Source organism: Myxine glutinosa, chromosome 1 (genome assembly GCF_964187855.1).
Source record: "Myxine glutinosa chromosome 1, kmMyxGlut1.1, whole genome shotgun sequence".
Taxonomy (NCBI): Eukaryota; Metazoa; Chordata; class Myxini; order Myxiniformes; family Myxinidae; genus Myxine; species Myxine glutinosa.
In genome coordinates, this window is record NC_136261.1 from 122,605,583 (window position 1) to 122,619,977 (window position 14,395).

Genomic DNA, 14,395 nt, shown 5'->3' on the forward strand with positions numbered 1-14,395 from the left:
GTAGTTCACCTGATCAGTGGCATGAACTGTCAGGCAAAGAATAGCACATGAACAAAGCCTTTGAGGCATCTGGTAGTTTTGCCCCAGAGCATCAAACAGAAAGTTGCACAAATCAGTGAGAGTTTCACCTTCGAGTAGGAAATCTTGATGTAGTTTGATTTTGTGGTCACTGAGTTTTTTTGTCAACTGGAAGTCTTCCCTCACCAATTGCTCGAAGTTCGTTTTCAAAATCGGCAGCACCTCCACCTGCCATTTGAACTCTCATATTTGTAGTAAGTTTCATCTCTCTTACATTTGGCCACAGGGGAGAACTTATAAAGCATGATTCAATAATGTCTGGTACAAATATCTGGCCAATCAATGGGCTTTTCATTGTGAAAGAGATGCCTTGATTTCAGGCCAGTACGGGTTACGGGTGAAAGTTGTAAAATAGTCGGGCTTGCCATACTTCCTCACATTAGCCATTGCATCTTCAAAAGCCTCAGTGTACCATCTTGGGGAACCATAGATGGTGGGTGGAAGAATCAGTTTTGTACCTGCATGCATTGCATCATTCGAATCAACTGCATGCAACAATCCCTTGTACTTTTCGGCTCGGATTTTAGTCTGTTGGTACTTTACCCATCTGAGGCGTTGAGCTTCTACTTTGGCATCAGTAGCATTTATTATTTGTATGTCACCTGTGTTTGTTTGTCGAATTACATCCAAGTCGTTTGCTTGTTCATCTGGCATGGCAACTGCAACCTCACTTGCAATGGGAAGGTTGTAACGTCTGGCATGCTCATCTGATGGTCTCTATTGAGCACTTAGAAACACTTTCATGTCATAGTATTGATCTGTGAAATCAAATGCTGCCTTGAAATCAAGGGCTATGTAAGGATTGAACCTGTGCAAACAGGTGTGAAGTGTAATGAGTGAAGTCAAGTTGAGATGAGGATTATACCTGAGTCAGTTTTCTGCCTCATGATCTGTGTCATGGAAGTATAGCTTTGCAAATTTTGGTTGTTCACCTGCTCCTGGCCTGAGTGATCCAATCCTATGATACACTTTTCCCTGAATTTTGAAAGTGGGACTAAAGCCATGCATGGCCTGTTCATCACATCCTATAGAAGCCAAAGCAAGGGCATTGTTGGATGCCCTCAAATTGTCAAGGAATGCAGAACCTCAAAACATATAACTGCTGCATTTCTGGTGGGGCAAGTGGCAAGGGATCCAAGTGAACTTTTCTCTTTTCACAACAAAATCCTGGTCACTCTTCCTTCCACCGATAAGCATTGCAGTATCTGCATACATTTTCTACATTATATAGGCTGGGAAGTTCATGGTGTCAGACTTGATATAAGAAATCATTTTCTGAGAAGTATGTAACATATTTTATAGCTCCCATTTTTTTCTTTGATCTGACAGTGGCTATGGTTTGTCTGCCTCTTAGCTGACGTTGCTATGCAATTCTACCTGCCCTCTGTTCATCTGTTTCATGCAGCCCTGCATCATCAATCTGCTGTCTTTGGTCATGTAGGGATGACCCGGACTCTCCATTGGCCCAATATAACATAATTCCTCAAAAAACCTACCAAGATAAAACTTGGAAACCTATATATTACCTACCCATCATATGTGGAGAACTTCCCCTCCAATGACACTGCTTAAACTTTGGGACATCATCACTGAATTTGAAAAATGAGACCCAAAATTACCCGTTTGTCCTTCTCATTCTTATTATTATTTTCTGACCCTCTAATAATTTGGTTAAGCTAGGAACTTGGTTTAAACATAAATCTACTGCATTTTATAGTGAGAAAGTGCAAACTGATCGAAATTTTAAAAGCTTGATAGGATTCTACGGAAAGTATGCAAAACTGCATTCCTTCGCAAAGGAATAGGAAGGGAACAGAGGGGTGGGTAGGACTACGACTATCAATCAGCCTGATGGGGGCGGGTGGGCGGGGATGCTAGAGCCAATCTGCTCAAGAGCCAATCAGACCTATATCGGTGTGGTTAACGGGGGAATATTATCAGGAAGTCGGTGACAGCGATAACCCACACATATTTTTTATAAAGTACGTACTATTTAGAATGTAAGGTTGTCTATAAAATATGTGCAGCTCGCCATTATAATGTGAGCACATCTATAAAGCTTGTACTCCAGCATTGTAAATTAGTCGTCGAACATAGTTAACGAGAGGGAGAATTGCTTTGAAATACATGTCCACTGCGGGTGTGATATTTTCCAAGTCAAGAAAAAGGGTATAACTCTAAAAAATTAACGAAACGCCCTGAAACTCAGAACTTGTTCTGTAACTTCTCATAATAGAGCCATATATCGAGTTTCAGTTGAATATGTTAAAGGGCAAGGGTGGAAAGTGTGGAAAACCACAGGTGGGAGAGACAGACAGACAGACAGACAGACGGACGGAGAGCAAACCTATAGCAACCGAGGAAAAAGCCCGATCCCCCATGGTGCGCAGCCACGTCCTGGGCACAGATAGGAGACCAACAGTGCTAGATCTAAGTGTGCTTGTGAGCATGTAATGACCAAGTAAACTTTGCACTATGTATTTACAGCATGATTGCTTTCATATATGTATACATGTATATAAATATTCCATATATATATATTTTTTAGTTGGTTGCCTCCCTGAAGACCTACAATGCCAGAACGGTTACTGTGTTCTGCGTGATCATTGGTGCAACAGCGTCGCTGACTGCCCCGACGGGTCGGATGAATTAAACTGCAGTAAGTACCTGATAAATGACATACAGTAAATATATTGATAATAAATAAATAAAATGATTTGAAGATTATATGTAGTTCAGTCAGCTTAAATATTATTTTACTTTCCTTTTTTATAAATGTATTGTTCTTGCCCCATCAGCACCACAGAGCACTGAATTCCGCCGTGAGGATCCAGATCTCCCTAAGAAAGAGCACGCAAGCACCAGTATTGCAGGCACTGTCATTGGGGTGGCGCTGTCACTGATTGTACTGGCAGCAGTTTACTTCACCTGTCAGAGGGTCGTGTGTCCTCGAGTAAGAGGCGTCCCAGTGGTCTTACCGCCTGCGGAATTTGTCATGAACACAGCCGGCGAAATGGTGGTGATGGCTCCAATGCACGTGTCACTTGCATATCCCTCGTCCTGCCCCTCCATACCTGCTCCGTTTCCTGGTTGGTACTGCCTGCTGTCATTTATTAGTGAGAGTCTCGAGGGAAGTCTCACAGCATTATTCGTTGTCTCTGTTTGTTCGTCTGGTTGCCTGTACGGTCGATAACTTTAAACCACTTTGGCATGGTAATCTGAAGTTTTGCACACCCTTTTGGTGTGAGTCACTGAAGAAGTTGTTTTGGTGCATCTCCACAGTTTTTTGTCCCCCGTCGCACAGCGGAGCGAAAGGGGGACTATGGTTTTCCCCTCCGTCCGTGTGTCCGTCCGTCCGTCCGTGTGTGCGTGCGTGCGGGCGTGCGTGTTTGCGTGCGGGCGTTCGTGCGTGCGTAAGCGAAGGACCGCATTCGAATTTGGTGTGTGGGTGCAACCCACGTCAAAATCCAAGATAGCCACCGCCATGTATGTCTGATGCCATGTATGTCTAAACCTTGTGAGATAAATATCTTGAAAAATAAGCGAAATACCAACTTCTAATTTGGTGTGTGGGTGTATCTAGGCATAAGGAAGAAAGCTATTGAAAATTGGGTCGCCACGTCAAAATCCAAGATGGCCGCCGCCATGTATGTCTGAACCTTGTGAGATGAATATCTTGAAAAATAAGCGAAGTACCAACTTCTAATTTGGTGTGTGGGTGTATCTCGGTATAAGGAAGAACGCTATTGAAAATTGGGTCGCCACGTCAAAATCCAAGATGGCCGCCACCATATATATGTCTGAAACTTGTAAGCGAAATATCTCGAAAAATAAGCGAAGTACCAACTTCTAATCTGGTGTGTGGCTGTATCTAGGCACAAGGAAGAACGCTGTTTAAAATTGGGTCGCCACGTCAAATTCCAAGATGGCCGCCGCCATCTATGTCTGAACCTTGTGAGATGAATATCTTGAAAAATAAGCGAAGTACCAACTTATAATCTGGTGTGTGGCTGTATCTAGGCACAAGGAAGAACGCTGTTTAAAATTGGGTCGCCACGTCAAAAGCCAAGATGGCCGCCACCATATATATGTCTGAACCTTGTGAGGGAAATATCTTGAAAAATAAGCGAAGTACCAACTTCTAATCTGGTGTGTGGGTGTATCTCGGCATAAGGAAGAACGCCATTGGAAATTGGGTCGCCACGTCAAAATCCAAGATGGCCGCCACCATATATATATGTCTGAACCTTGTGAGGGAAATATCTTGAAAAATAAGCGAAGTACCAACTTCTAATCTGGTGTGTGGGTGTATCTAGGCACAAGCAAGAAGGCTGTTTAAAATTGGGTCGCCACGTCAAATTCCAAGATGGCCGCCGCCATCTATGTCTGAACCTTGTGAGATTAATATCTTGAAAAATAAGCGAAGTACCAACTTCTAATTTGGTGTGTGGGTGTATCTCGGCATAAGGAAGACCACTATTGTAAATTGGGTCGCCACATCAAACTCCAAGATGGCCGCCACCATATATATGTCTGAACCTTGTGAGTGAAATATCTTGGAAAATAAGCAAAGTACCAACTTCTAATCTGGTATTTGGGTGTATCTAGGCATACGGAAGAACGCGATTGAAAATTGGGTCGCCACGTCAAAATCCAAGATGGCCGCCTCCATGTATGTCTGAACCTTGTGAGCGAAATATCATATCATAGCATGTTTTCTGCGTCTTCCACTTTGTCAACTCACATCACTTCACCGACAGGGGACCTCAAGCAAGCCACCACTAAAACAATTGCCAATATAACTACTAAACCAACAAACAAGTCTGCTACTCCTTGTATATATTCATACCTATGACATAATTATATGTCGATGACATTCAACATTATATACCAAACTAACAAGCTTCCTAAAAGGTAAATACAGAAAATCCCTTAATATGTAACATAAATCAGATTATTTGTCTTACCCTGATCCCCCTATCTCCCGGGGTTGAACTCAATCCCCTGATCATGAGTGTAGTTGTGATACATTTTTCACTCATGTTGTATTAATATCAGCAGGTAATTGTATGTCATGTAGGCAAATAAATGTCACTATCCCAAGTAGGAATATCACATGTTGAAAATGTAATGTTTATCAATGCAAGGGGTGTTAAAATGTAATTCAAATGACTGTAAATCACGACTATCATTTATCTGCCACTGAATGTTCTGCTGGGCTGCTAGGTGCAGCCTCATTTTCTGTGGGATCGTCCACCTTAGCCCCATGTGCTTGTTTGCAATGAGGGGCATGAATCCAACTTTCTATTTTGGGTCCATATTTTTTTTCCCTATTCTTATCAATCTCCTATGGTTTATCATTTCGTTCCAAGATACCGCAACCAAAGGTTTTAACCAAAGCTCTACCAAACTATTTCCAATTTGAACAAAAAAATGCCAGTGAAACAATGATTCGAAGAATTAACTTCAAGGGGTCAATAAATTTATTCTATAGCCAGATCTAATTTTCCCATCCAATAGTTTGCCTTGCCACATGTCATATTATAACACTTTAATAAACCTTCGAAAAATGTTTCCCATCTCAACAAATTTCCTTTTTACAAATAGCCATGTGTAACTTACGTATTTAACTACAATTTCCTCTCAATTTGTTTGGCCTAACTGGCCGCAAAAGTGGCTGCCAGCATGCAGTACCGTTTTTTATCTACCAAGGAAGTGCTCGTCCACACAAGACCTCTACCAAAATGTTGTTTGTAAAAACAAATCTGGGATTTCCGATTACATGGATGCACTCTCAGGACATTTTCAGGCTGCTGTTAACAATCCACTATGATAAATTAATTCCTTTACCCACAATCAAATAATTAGTACAAATTGAGGATATTATCCATCTGACATTCATTTATAGATTCATTATGTTGGATCTAATATATATATATATATTTTTTTCCCAATAATTTCGCACTGGTGTAAGGAAGAACAATAGCTCTCATAAGTCTTAGTAATATCGTAGTTAATTTACCCAGCATCGAAGAATTTATTTACTATCCATTCTCATCTGTTAACCAGTGACTTTGTTTGAACTCCAGAACTCAAAACTCACAATAGTTCAAACCAGCAAAATTTCCTTTACTATTTTCCCATATCATCTATGCCTTACACACATCCATACATACAGCCCAATTTATATTCTGATAAAATTCAAGTTTATATATATATAAAATCCGTGAGCAGAGTACTCTGGGAAGTCAGTGTAAGACCTCTCCAAAATTTGGCTAATTTTGTACTCCCACATTTTTTATGAAGCTCATATCCATAAATAGCTTTGATTCTCATATAAATTCTATCACAATGGAATCCCAAGATTACTTCCAATTTTTTACTATTAATGAATAGCTGCTCATAACTCAGCAAATCAAATCTTTATTCTCCATCTCCCTTGACAAAAGTGATAATTTTCATAATCAAATTATATTTCTATTTTTTATTTTACGAATTCTCTCGATATGCGATCCCATCCCCATGGAACTATCTATTTTTCAGACAAGGCACACTGTCGGTGTCAACAATCTTGTAAGATTGATACACAAAAACAAAAACACTGACACACAAAATACCCACACACACATGCATTATGCGTATTTGTTTGCGTTGGAACCCTTATTTACAGATCCGGATGGGTGTCAACTTTATTTCAATTTCTCAAAATTTGTCCTTCAATTTTATAAGCGCTAATACACAAATGGACCAAAAAGTTTATTCTTAGAAAACCCCTATGACGTCACATTGACATTACCCTTTCAGTTCCCACAATAATTTATCCAAATTTGACTACCCACCCATTTGTATGTCAGTCGACCACTGACCTATCAATCGTGTGGAACAATAGTCCGAAATTCCCACCTGATCATAATGTGACTCTTGTCACTTGGTTTGCCAAAAAAATTGCAAAGCAATTGTTCCAAACTTTGTAAGTTTAAAATTTTGTGCCCAACATAAAAGATCCAATTTCGGCATTTGATCAATTAATTATCAATATGCTTACAAGCAAAAGAAAAATGAATAATTCTTGCTCCGAAAACTTTTCAGACCCAAGAATCATCGACAGTTATTCATGTTTGTCCAGTAATCTAATTTGTTGAGGCCAATCGTCATTTGGGATTTGTCGCAATGAAGGCCTAATCATTGTCTGAGGTATCGGTCAGCACTGGTACCCTTGATCTTGGTTTACCCTATGAACTTGTCTTCCTTTTGGTATACGGACATCCTCTTTTCCAATGTCCCATCCGTCCCCACTTGAAACACCGGTTTCTGTCGTTGCCTGGTCTGTGCACCTGTGCACTTGTATTGCTGGGCTGCATCTCTACATCCCTGAGTTGCCACTGCACTCTCTCGTTATCTCCTGAAACACGAAAAAATTCTATGTACCGTCCTTTTTGGGGAGACAACTGGAAATCAGATGGGACAACTGTCACTTTCATTCCTAATTTCGAGGGCAGTTGTGCATTTGTCTCCTCCACTGTATCCTGTATCCTTTTTATTTTAAGTTCTAGATACGTTATCCGTTCTTGCTGTTCCCGTTGTCTGGATTCACCATCCCAAAGATGGAATGCAAGCCAGTCTACCGTTAGATTCTGTCTCTTCCTGGCTTTCAATCTTTGTTCCAATCTTTCCAATCGACTTCGCTCAAATGTACCATCTCTTGGAAACTCCTCATCATGTCCCTTTGTCCACAAATACCAATTCTCGACCTGCCTTATAGCTTCGGCACCATAACGGTCGTACATATGATGTGTACAAGTACCTTTTTGTGGAATCTCTGGTTGTCCTTGTGTATTCTTGCAGGCTCCATTTCCCATTCTGCCTTTTATCAAAGTAGCGTTGGATGTGTTGTAGTTTGTTCCTCTAAAGCTTCACTCGTACCTCCAGGAAGGATCTCTCCACCTGTGGCTTTTGCACAATCCAATCTCACAGATCAGTATTTGCAGATGAGCCAAAGGGTCAGTATGAAATGGGTGAATTCTCAGGTGTCCGCTCTGTTGAAGGGGAAATCACACAATGGTAACCGCACATATATATCTATATATAAACTCACCACCTTGCTCAATTTTCCAAGGTTGTCTTCACATTGATAATATCTCACAAAGATATCAAAGCTTCTTTCTGGAGACCGCATTTTCATCAATCAAACAATCAATATATTCAATTCAATTTATTCAGTTCAATTTATTCAGTTAAATTTATTCAATTAAATTTATTCAGTTCAATTCAATTATTCAATTTCAATTAATTTATCAATATTCATCAATAAATCAAATTAATCATTTTGGATGACTCCTTGCATAAGCCCTTTCCCCAATGATGTCAGGACAGGTCCATCTATTGACTGAGATCGAAGCTCATCGGTCGTCACCTCTGGTTCATACCTCATGTCAATTGACGAATCACTGTTCTGTCCTAGGGTCATATCTGACCTATTTTTCCATTTTGCCTGGTCTTCACAAATTTTCTTTGCAACCACTAAAGGCAACTCATCCTTCATTCGTGAGACCACCAAAATGGATGGCAGATATTAAAGTTCTTTGGGAAAAATATCTCATCATTTTTCTTTTAATAGTACCCAAATCTCTTGGCAATATAAATTTCGTAAAACTCCTGAAATAAGACTGTAAAATTCCTTCAATCATGCTAAATTTTGAAACTCCATCGCTTGTAACACCCAATTTATCCCATAGGGCTTGAAAGTTCTTTCCCAAGTTCATGCAATCATTCTGCATTTGAACCCTATGATACCATTCATAATAATCATCATGATTTTATAGTCATGGTCCTATCATAATCATCTATTTAAAACGAACATTTCCTTTATCACCACAGCTATGTGGTATAATCAACAATAGAATAAAACTGTACATAGCAACAGGCTACCTCATGGCCACTTAGTATACCTATTGACAATAAGTCATAACAATATCGAATAATCATTGAACAATTAAAAATCGCTTCCACTGCTCCAGCCGCAGCATTCGTCATTTTGTCTGCTCATCCGCGTGACCAAAACGAAATAAAGAGAGCTCAACCATTACACAGCGCTTTTAATGGCGCATGCCATAGGAACTCAACGCAATTTCGACTCGGCCAGAAAAACGAGCAAATTTTGCAGGATGTTAACTGGAATTAGCCGTGAAAATATATACAAAATACACAAAAATACACACCCACAAAAATAAACAACAAAACCCAAACAAACCCAAGGTCGACCATCTTACACAGTAAATTACATCATTTCAGCATTATATTGATTGCTGAAATATTCCAGGGTTTATACACACCTTAAAAGAGGTATGCGTGGTGTTGCCCCCTCCCACGTTTATTCCAGGGTTTATACACACCTTAAAAGAGGTATGCGTGGTGTTGCCCCCTCCCACTTTTAATTAAATTACATCGTTTCAATTAAAAACATCGCTTCTACTGCTCCAGCCGCAGCATTCGTCACTTTGTCTGCTCATCCGCATGACCAAAACGAAATAAAGGGAGCTCAACCATTACACAGCGCTTTTAATGGCGCATGCCATAGGAACTCAACGCAATTTCGACTCGGCCAGAAAAACGAGCAAATTTTGCAGGATGTTAACTGGAATTAGCCGTGAAAATATATACAAAATACACAAAAATACACACCCACACAAATAAACAACATTTATTCCGTTCAACAGAACAAACATTTCCTATATCATGACATGCATGTCTTCAAAATTATATGACCAAGAGAAAAAGTAAAACTAATTAAAACTGCGGGCAGTGATGATCCGGGGACCATACCGCTCCATCCTGATTGGACGGGTGCGTGCTAGAGTCGTTAACAACGACAGTCCAGATCCGATTGTTCAAAATTTCAACTCAATCGATCGAAAAATGAACGCAGGGATGCATTTTAAAGGTGCAGTGGCACTAACTGAGTTGCCACGAATATGGCCACGAAATTGCCAATATGGCCATCACAAAATATTTTCCTTAATCAATTGGCTCATAGCATAACCAATCTGCAAGTATTTCATCCGAAGATGTATCTCTGAGGAATTTTAATTAAATAAGTCATTTATAAATCAACGAGTTAATTTATTAAATGATTAATCAATAAATCAAAATTTTCCTTGACAGCCACATCACTTGGTCAGTGTCATGTCCAAATATCAGCTTCCTTACTCAAAAGGTGCCTGAGTTAATGTAATGTAATTACTGTAATAAGATTACTGCAATTACTGTAATGATTACTGTAATTACTGTAATTACCGGAACTGTAATTACTGTAATTACCTCAGGTAATTACTGTAATGTAATTACTGTAATGTAATAAGAAATGTAATTAATTAAATAAGTACTTCATTAATCGCTAATAATTAAATAACTCGCGAATTCTTATCCGATTTACTTAACATTTGAGTGTCCCCAAAACGTTGGAGCAAAACGTTGCAACAACGAAAGTGAAACGTTGTGGAAACGTCAGCAAAACCCAACATTTGAATGTTCCCAAAACGTTGGAGCAAAACGTTGCAACAACGAAAGTGAAACGTTGTGGCGACGTTGTGGAAACGTTAGCAAAACCCAACATTTGAATGTTCCCAAAACGTTGAAGCAAAACGTTGCAACAACGAAAGTGAAACGTTGTGGCGACGTTGTGGAAACGTTAGCAAAACCCAACATTTGAATGTTCCCAAAACGTTGGAGCAAAACGTTGCAACAACGAAAGTGAAACGTTGTAGCGACGTTGTGGAAACGTCAGCAAAATCCAACATTTGAATGTTCCCAAAACGTTGAAGCAAAACGTTGCAACAACGAAAGTGAAACGTTGTAGCGACATTGTGGAAACGTCAGCAAAACCCAACATTTGAATGTTCCCAAAACGTTGGAGCAAAACGTTGCAACAACGAAAGTGAAACGTTGTGGCGACGTTGTGGAAACGTTAGCAAAACCCAACATTTGAATGTTCCCAAAACGTTGGAGCAAAACGTTGCAACAACGAAAGTGAAACGTTGTGGCGACATTGTGGAAACGTTTTACAACAACATTATTTCAATGTTGCAGGAAAGTAATGTGAAAAACGTTGAAACAACGTTGTGGAAACGTCAGCAAAACCCAACATTTGAATGTTCCCAAAACGTTCCCAAAAATGTTCTCTCTCTGTCTGTCTCTCTTTCTGTCTGTCTATGTCTCTCTCTGTCTGTCTCTCTCTCTCTCTCTCTCTCTGTCTCTCTCTCTGTCTATCTCTCTCTCTTTCTGTCTGTCTCTCTCTCTCTGTCTGTCTCTCTCTGTCTGTCTATCTCTCTCTCTGTCTGTCTATCTCTCTCTGTCTGTGGTTCTCTCTGTCTGTCTCTCTCTCTGTCTGTCTCTCTCTGTCTGTCTATCTCTCTGTCTGTCTATGTCTCTCTCTGTCTGTCTCTCTCTCACTTTCTGTCTCTCTCTGTCTATCTCTCTCTGTCTGTCTGTCTGTCTCTCTCTATCTGTCTGAATATCATCTTTATCTCTGTCTGTCTCTATGTCTCTCTCTCTTTCTTTCTGTCTCTCTCTCTCTGTCTCTCTGTCTGTTTGTCTCTCTCTGTCTATCTCTCTCTGTCTGTCTCTCTCTCACTTTCTGTCTCTCTCTGTCTATCTCTCTCTGTCTGTCTCTCTCTCACTTTCTGTCTCTCTCTGTCTATCTCTCTCTGTCTGTCTGTCTGTCTCTCTCTATCTGTCTGAATATCATCTTTATCTCTGTCTGTCTCTATTTCTCTCTCTCTTTCTTTCTGTCTCTCTCTCTCTCTCTCTCTCTCTCTCTCTCTCTCTCTCTCTCTCTCTCTCTCTCTCTCTCTCTGTCTCTCTGTCTGTTTGTCTCTCTCTGTCTATCTCTCTCTGTCTGTCTCTCTGTCTCTCTTATGGCATAAAATGATTGCCTTGCAGCCACCTGCAACGTTGGTGTCGTCAATCCAAAAATGTTTACTTGACTTCTTTTGGGATGGCAAACACTGGCTAAAGCCAGAGACTATTTGCCTCCCACTGGCAGAAGGTGGTCATGGGCTTGTGGACATTCTTTGTCGGGTGATGGCCTTCCGAGTCTCCACAGCTCGTCGTTTTATATTTCTGGAGGCCTTGCCCTGGAAATCGACTGCAAACTGTATACTAAAACAAGCCGGCATGCTTGGGTACAATTGTGAACTCTTCTTCATGGAGCTGCAACATGTCGATGCTTCGCTGCTCCCTGACTTTTACCAAGATGTCTTGAACGTCTGGCGGTCCATTTCAATAACTCGCCAAATGGAGACATACAACAGTGAAAGGTTCCTCCGGGAACCCCTTTTCTACAATGCCCTCTTTCCTGCTATTCCTCGCTCACGTGCCTTTGTGCAACGTTTTGTGAGTGCTGGCGTGAAAACGACTCGGGACCTTCGTGACTGTAACAGGAACAGTTGGTTCTCCGCAGGACATCTTCAAGTAAGAACTGGCATCAGATCTTTGAGGAGCGTAGCCAAGGTCCTACAGGAAATCCTGTGTGTTTTTAGGCACCTGGGCCTGAGCTCAACCGCCAACATTGGTGACCACCGTACACCACCACAGATCTGTGCTAGCTCTAGCCTGCCAGCTGATAGCACCACAACATCTATCTTGCTATCCTCATCGCCACTTTCCAGCAAGGATAAAAAGAGACTGTATCGTTTGTGTATCTCAGTTCGGTTTCCCTCGTTACAGCCTCTTTCTTTTGGGGCTCGATGGAAAGAGAAACTGCCTTCTGGGTCTCCCTCCCATCCGCAATGGTCTGCAATGTATGTTTCACCGATTGTTAAAAGGACTGGTGATATTGCTTGGAGACTCGCCCATATGGTGTTGCCCTCCAATGTTTTATTACATCGTTTTAATGAGGATAATTCAGTGGAATGCCCCTTTTGTATGATTTCTGAAGACCTTTTCCATGCTTACGTAGATTGTGCAAGACTCTTTCCCTTCTTTGGTTTTTTATCAACTTTTTTTAATCGTATGAACTTTTCTTTTTCTACACGTGTTTTTATCTTTGGAACACCACTTAGTTATAAAAAACGCTCTGAGACTGCTCTTGCTAATTTCTGAATTTCTATTGGAAAATTAGCAATCTACAAAACAAGAAAAGCAAAGCTCCTGGCAAATGCTGATATTTTATGTGATGTGGTAATTGTGTTTAAGGCTCTAGTCATGGCAAGGTTACGCATGGAATTTTCTTTTTTCCAAATGAAAGATGATTTACAAACCTTTGTGGGAAAATGGTGTGCAAAGGGTGGGTTTTGTAAACTTGATCATGGTTTGTTAAGTTTTTTATTTTAGTGTTTGGTGTTTTTATTGTTGTTGTTTGGCTGCACATGTTTTGAATTGTGGTGACTTTATTATTTGCATGACTTGTATGGGTTTCTTACCTTTATAATAAAAGAGCTTCAAAAGTCAAAGTCTGTCTGTCTCTCTCTCACTTTCTGTCTCTCTCTGTCTATCTCTCTCTGTCTGTCTCTCTCTCACTTTCTGTCTCTCTCTGTCTATCTCTCTCTGTCTGTCTGTCTGTCTCTCTCTATCTGTCTGAATATCATCTTTATCTCTGTCTGTCTCTATGTCTCTCTCTCTTTCTTTCTGTCTCTCTCTCTCTGTCTCTCTGTCTGTTTGTCTCTCTCTGTCTATCTCTCTCTGTCTGTCTCTCTCTCACTTTCTGTCTCTCTCTGTCTATCTCTCTCTGTCTGTCTGTCTGTCTCTCTCTATCTGTCTGAATATCATCTTTATCTCTGTCTGTCTCTATGTCTCTCTCTCTTTCTTTCTGTCTCTCTCTCTCTGTCTCTCTGTCTGTTTGTCTCTCTCTGTCTATCTCTCTCTGTCTGTCTCTCTCTCACTTTCTGTCTCTCTCTGTCTATCTCTCTCTGTCTGTCTCTCTCTCACTTTCTGTCTCTCTCTGTCTATCTCTCTCTGTCTGTCTGTCTGTCTCTCTATCTGTCTGAATATCATCTTTATCTCTGTCTGTCTCTATGTCTCTCTCTCTTTCTTTCTGTCTCTCTCTCTCTGTCTCTCTGTCTGTTTGTCTCTCTCTGTCTATCTCTCTCTGTCTGTCTCTCTCTCACTTTCTGTCTCTCTCTGTCTATCTCTCTCTGTCTGTCTCTCTCTCACTTTCTGTCTCTCTCTGTCTATCTCTCTCTGTCTGTCTGTCTGTCTCTCTCTATCTGTCTGAATATCATCTTTATCTCTGTCTGTCTCTATGTCTCTCTCTCTTTCTTTCTGTCTCTCTCTCTCTGTCTCTCTGTCTGTTTGTCTCTCTCTGTCTATCTCTCTCTGTCTG

The 14,395-nt window shown here is 40.6% G+C and overlaps 1 protein-coding gene across 2 annotated transcripts in view; it reads left to right on the top strand.

Moving 5' to 3' along the window:
• LOC144891844 (low-density lipoprotein receptor-related protein 5-like) overlaps positions 1-14,395 on the top strand; it is a 108,041-nt gene that overhangs the window by 68,340 nt on the left and 25,306 nt on the right. Inside the window, exons 6-8 of one of the 2 annotated variants that reach the window (XM_078776660.1) lie at positions 2,627-2,737; positions 2,877-3,167; positions 12,016-12,153. In XM_078776660.1, the coding sequence (XP_078632786.1) occupies positions 2,627-2,737; positions 2,877-3,167; positions 12,016-12,059 (446 nt within the window). In that variant the 3' untranslated portion in view covers positions 12,060-12,153. Of the gene's footprint in view, positions 1-2,626; positions 2,738-2,876; positions 3,168-12,015; positions 12,154-14,395 lie in introns of those variants that run through there. The other variant, XM_078776662.1, reaches the window with a different exon arrangement.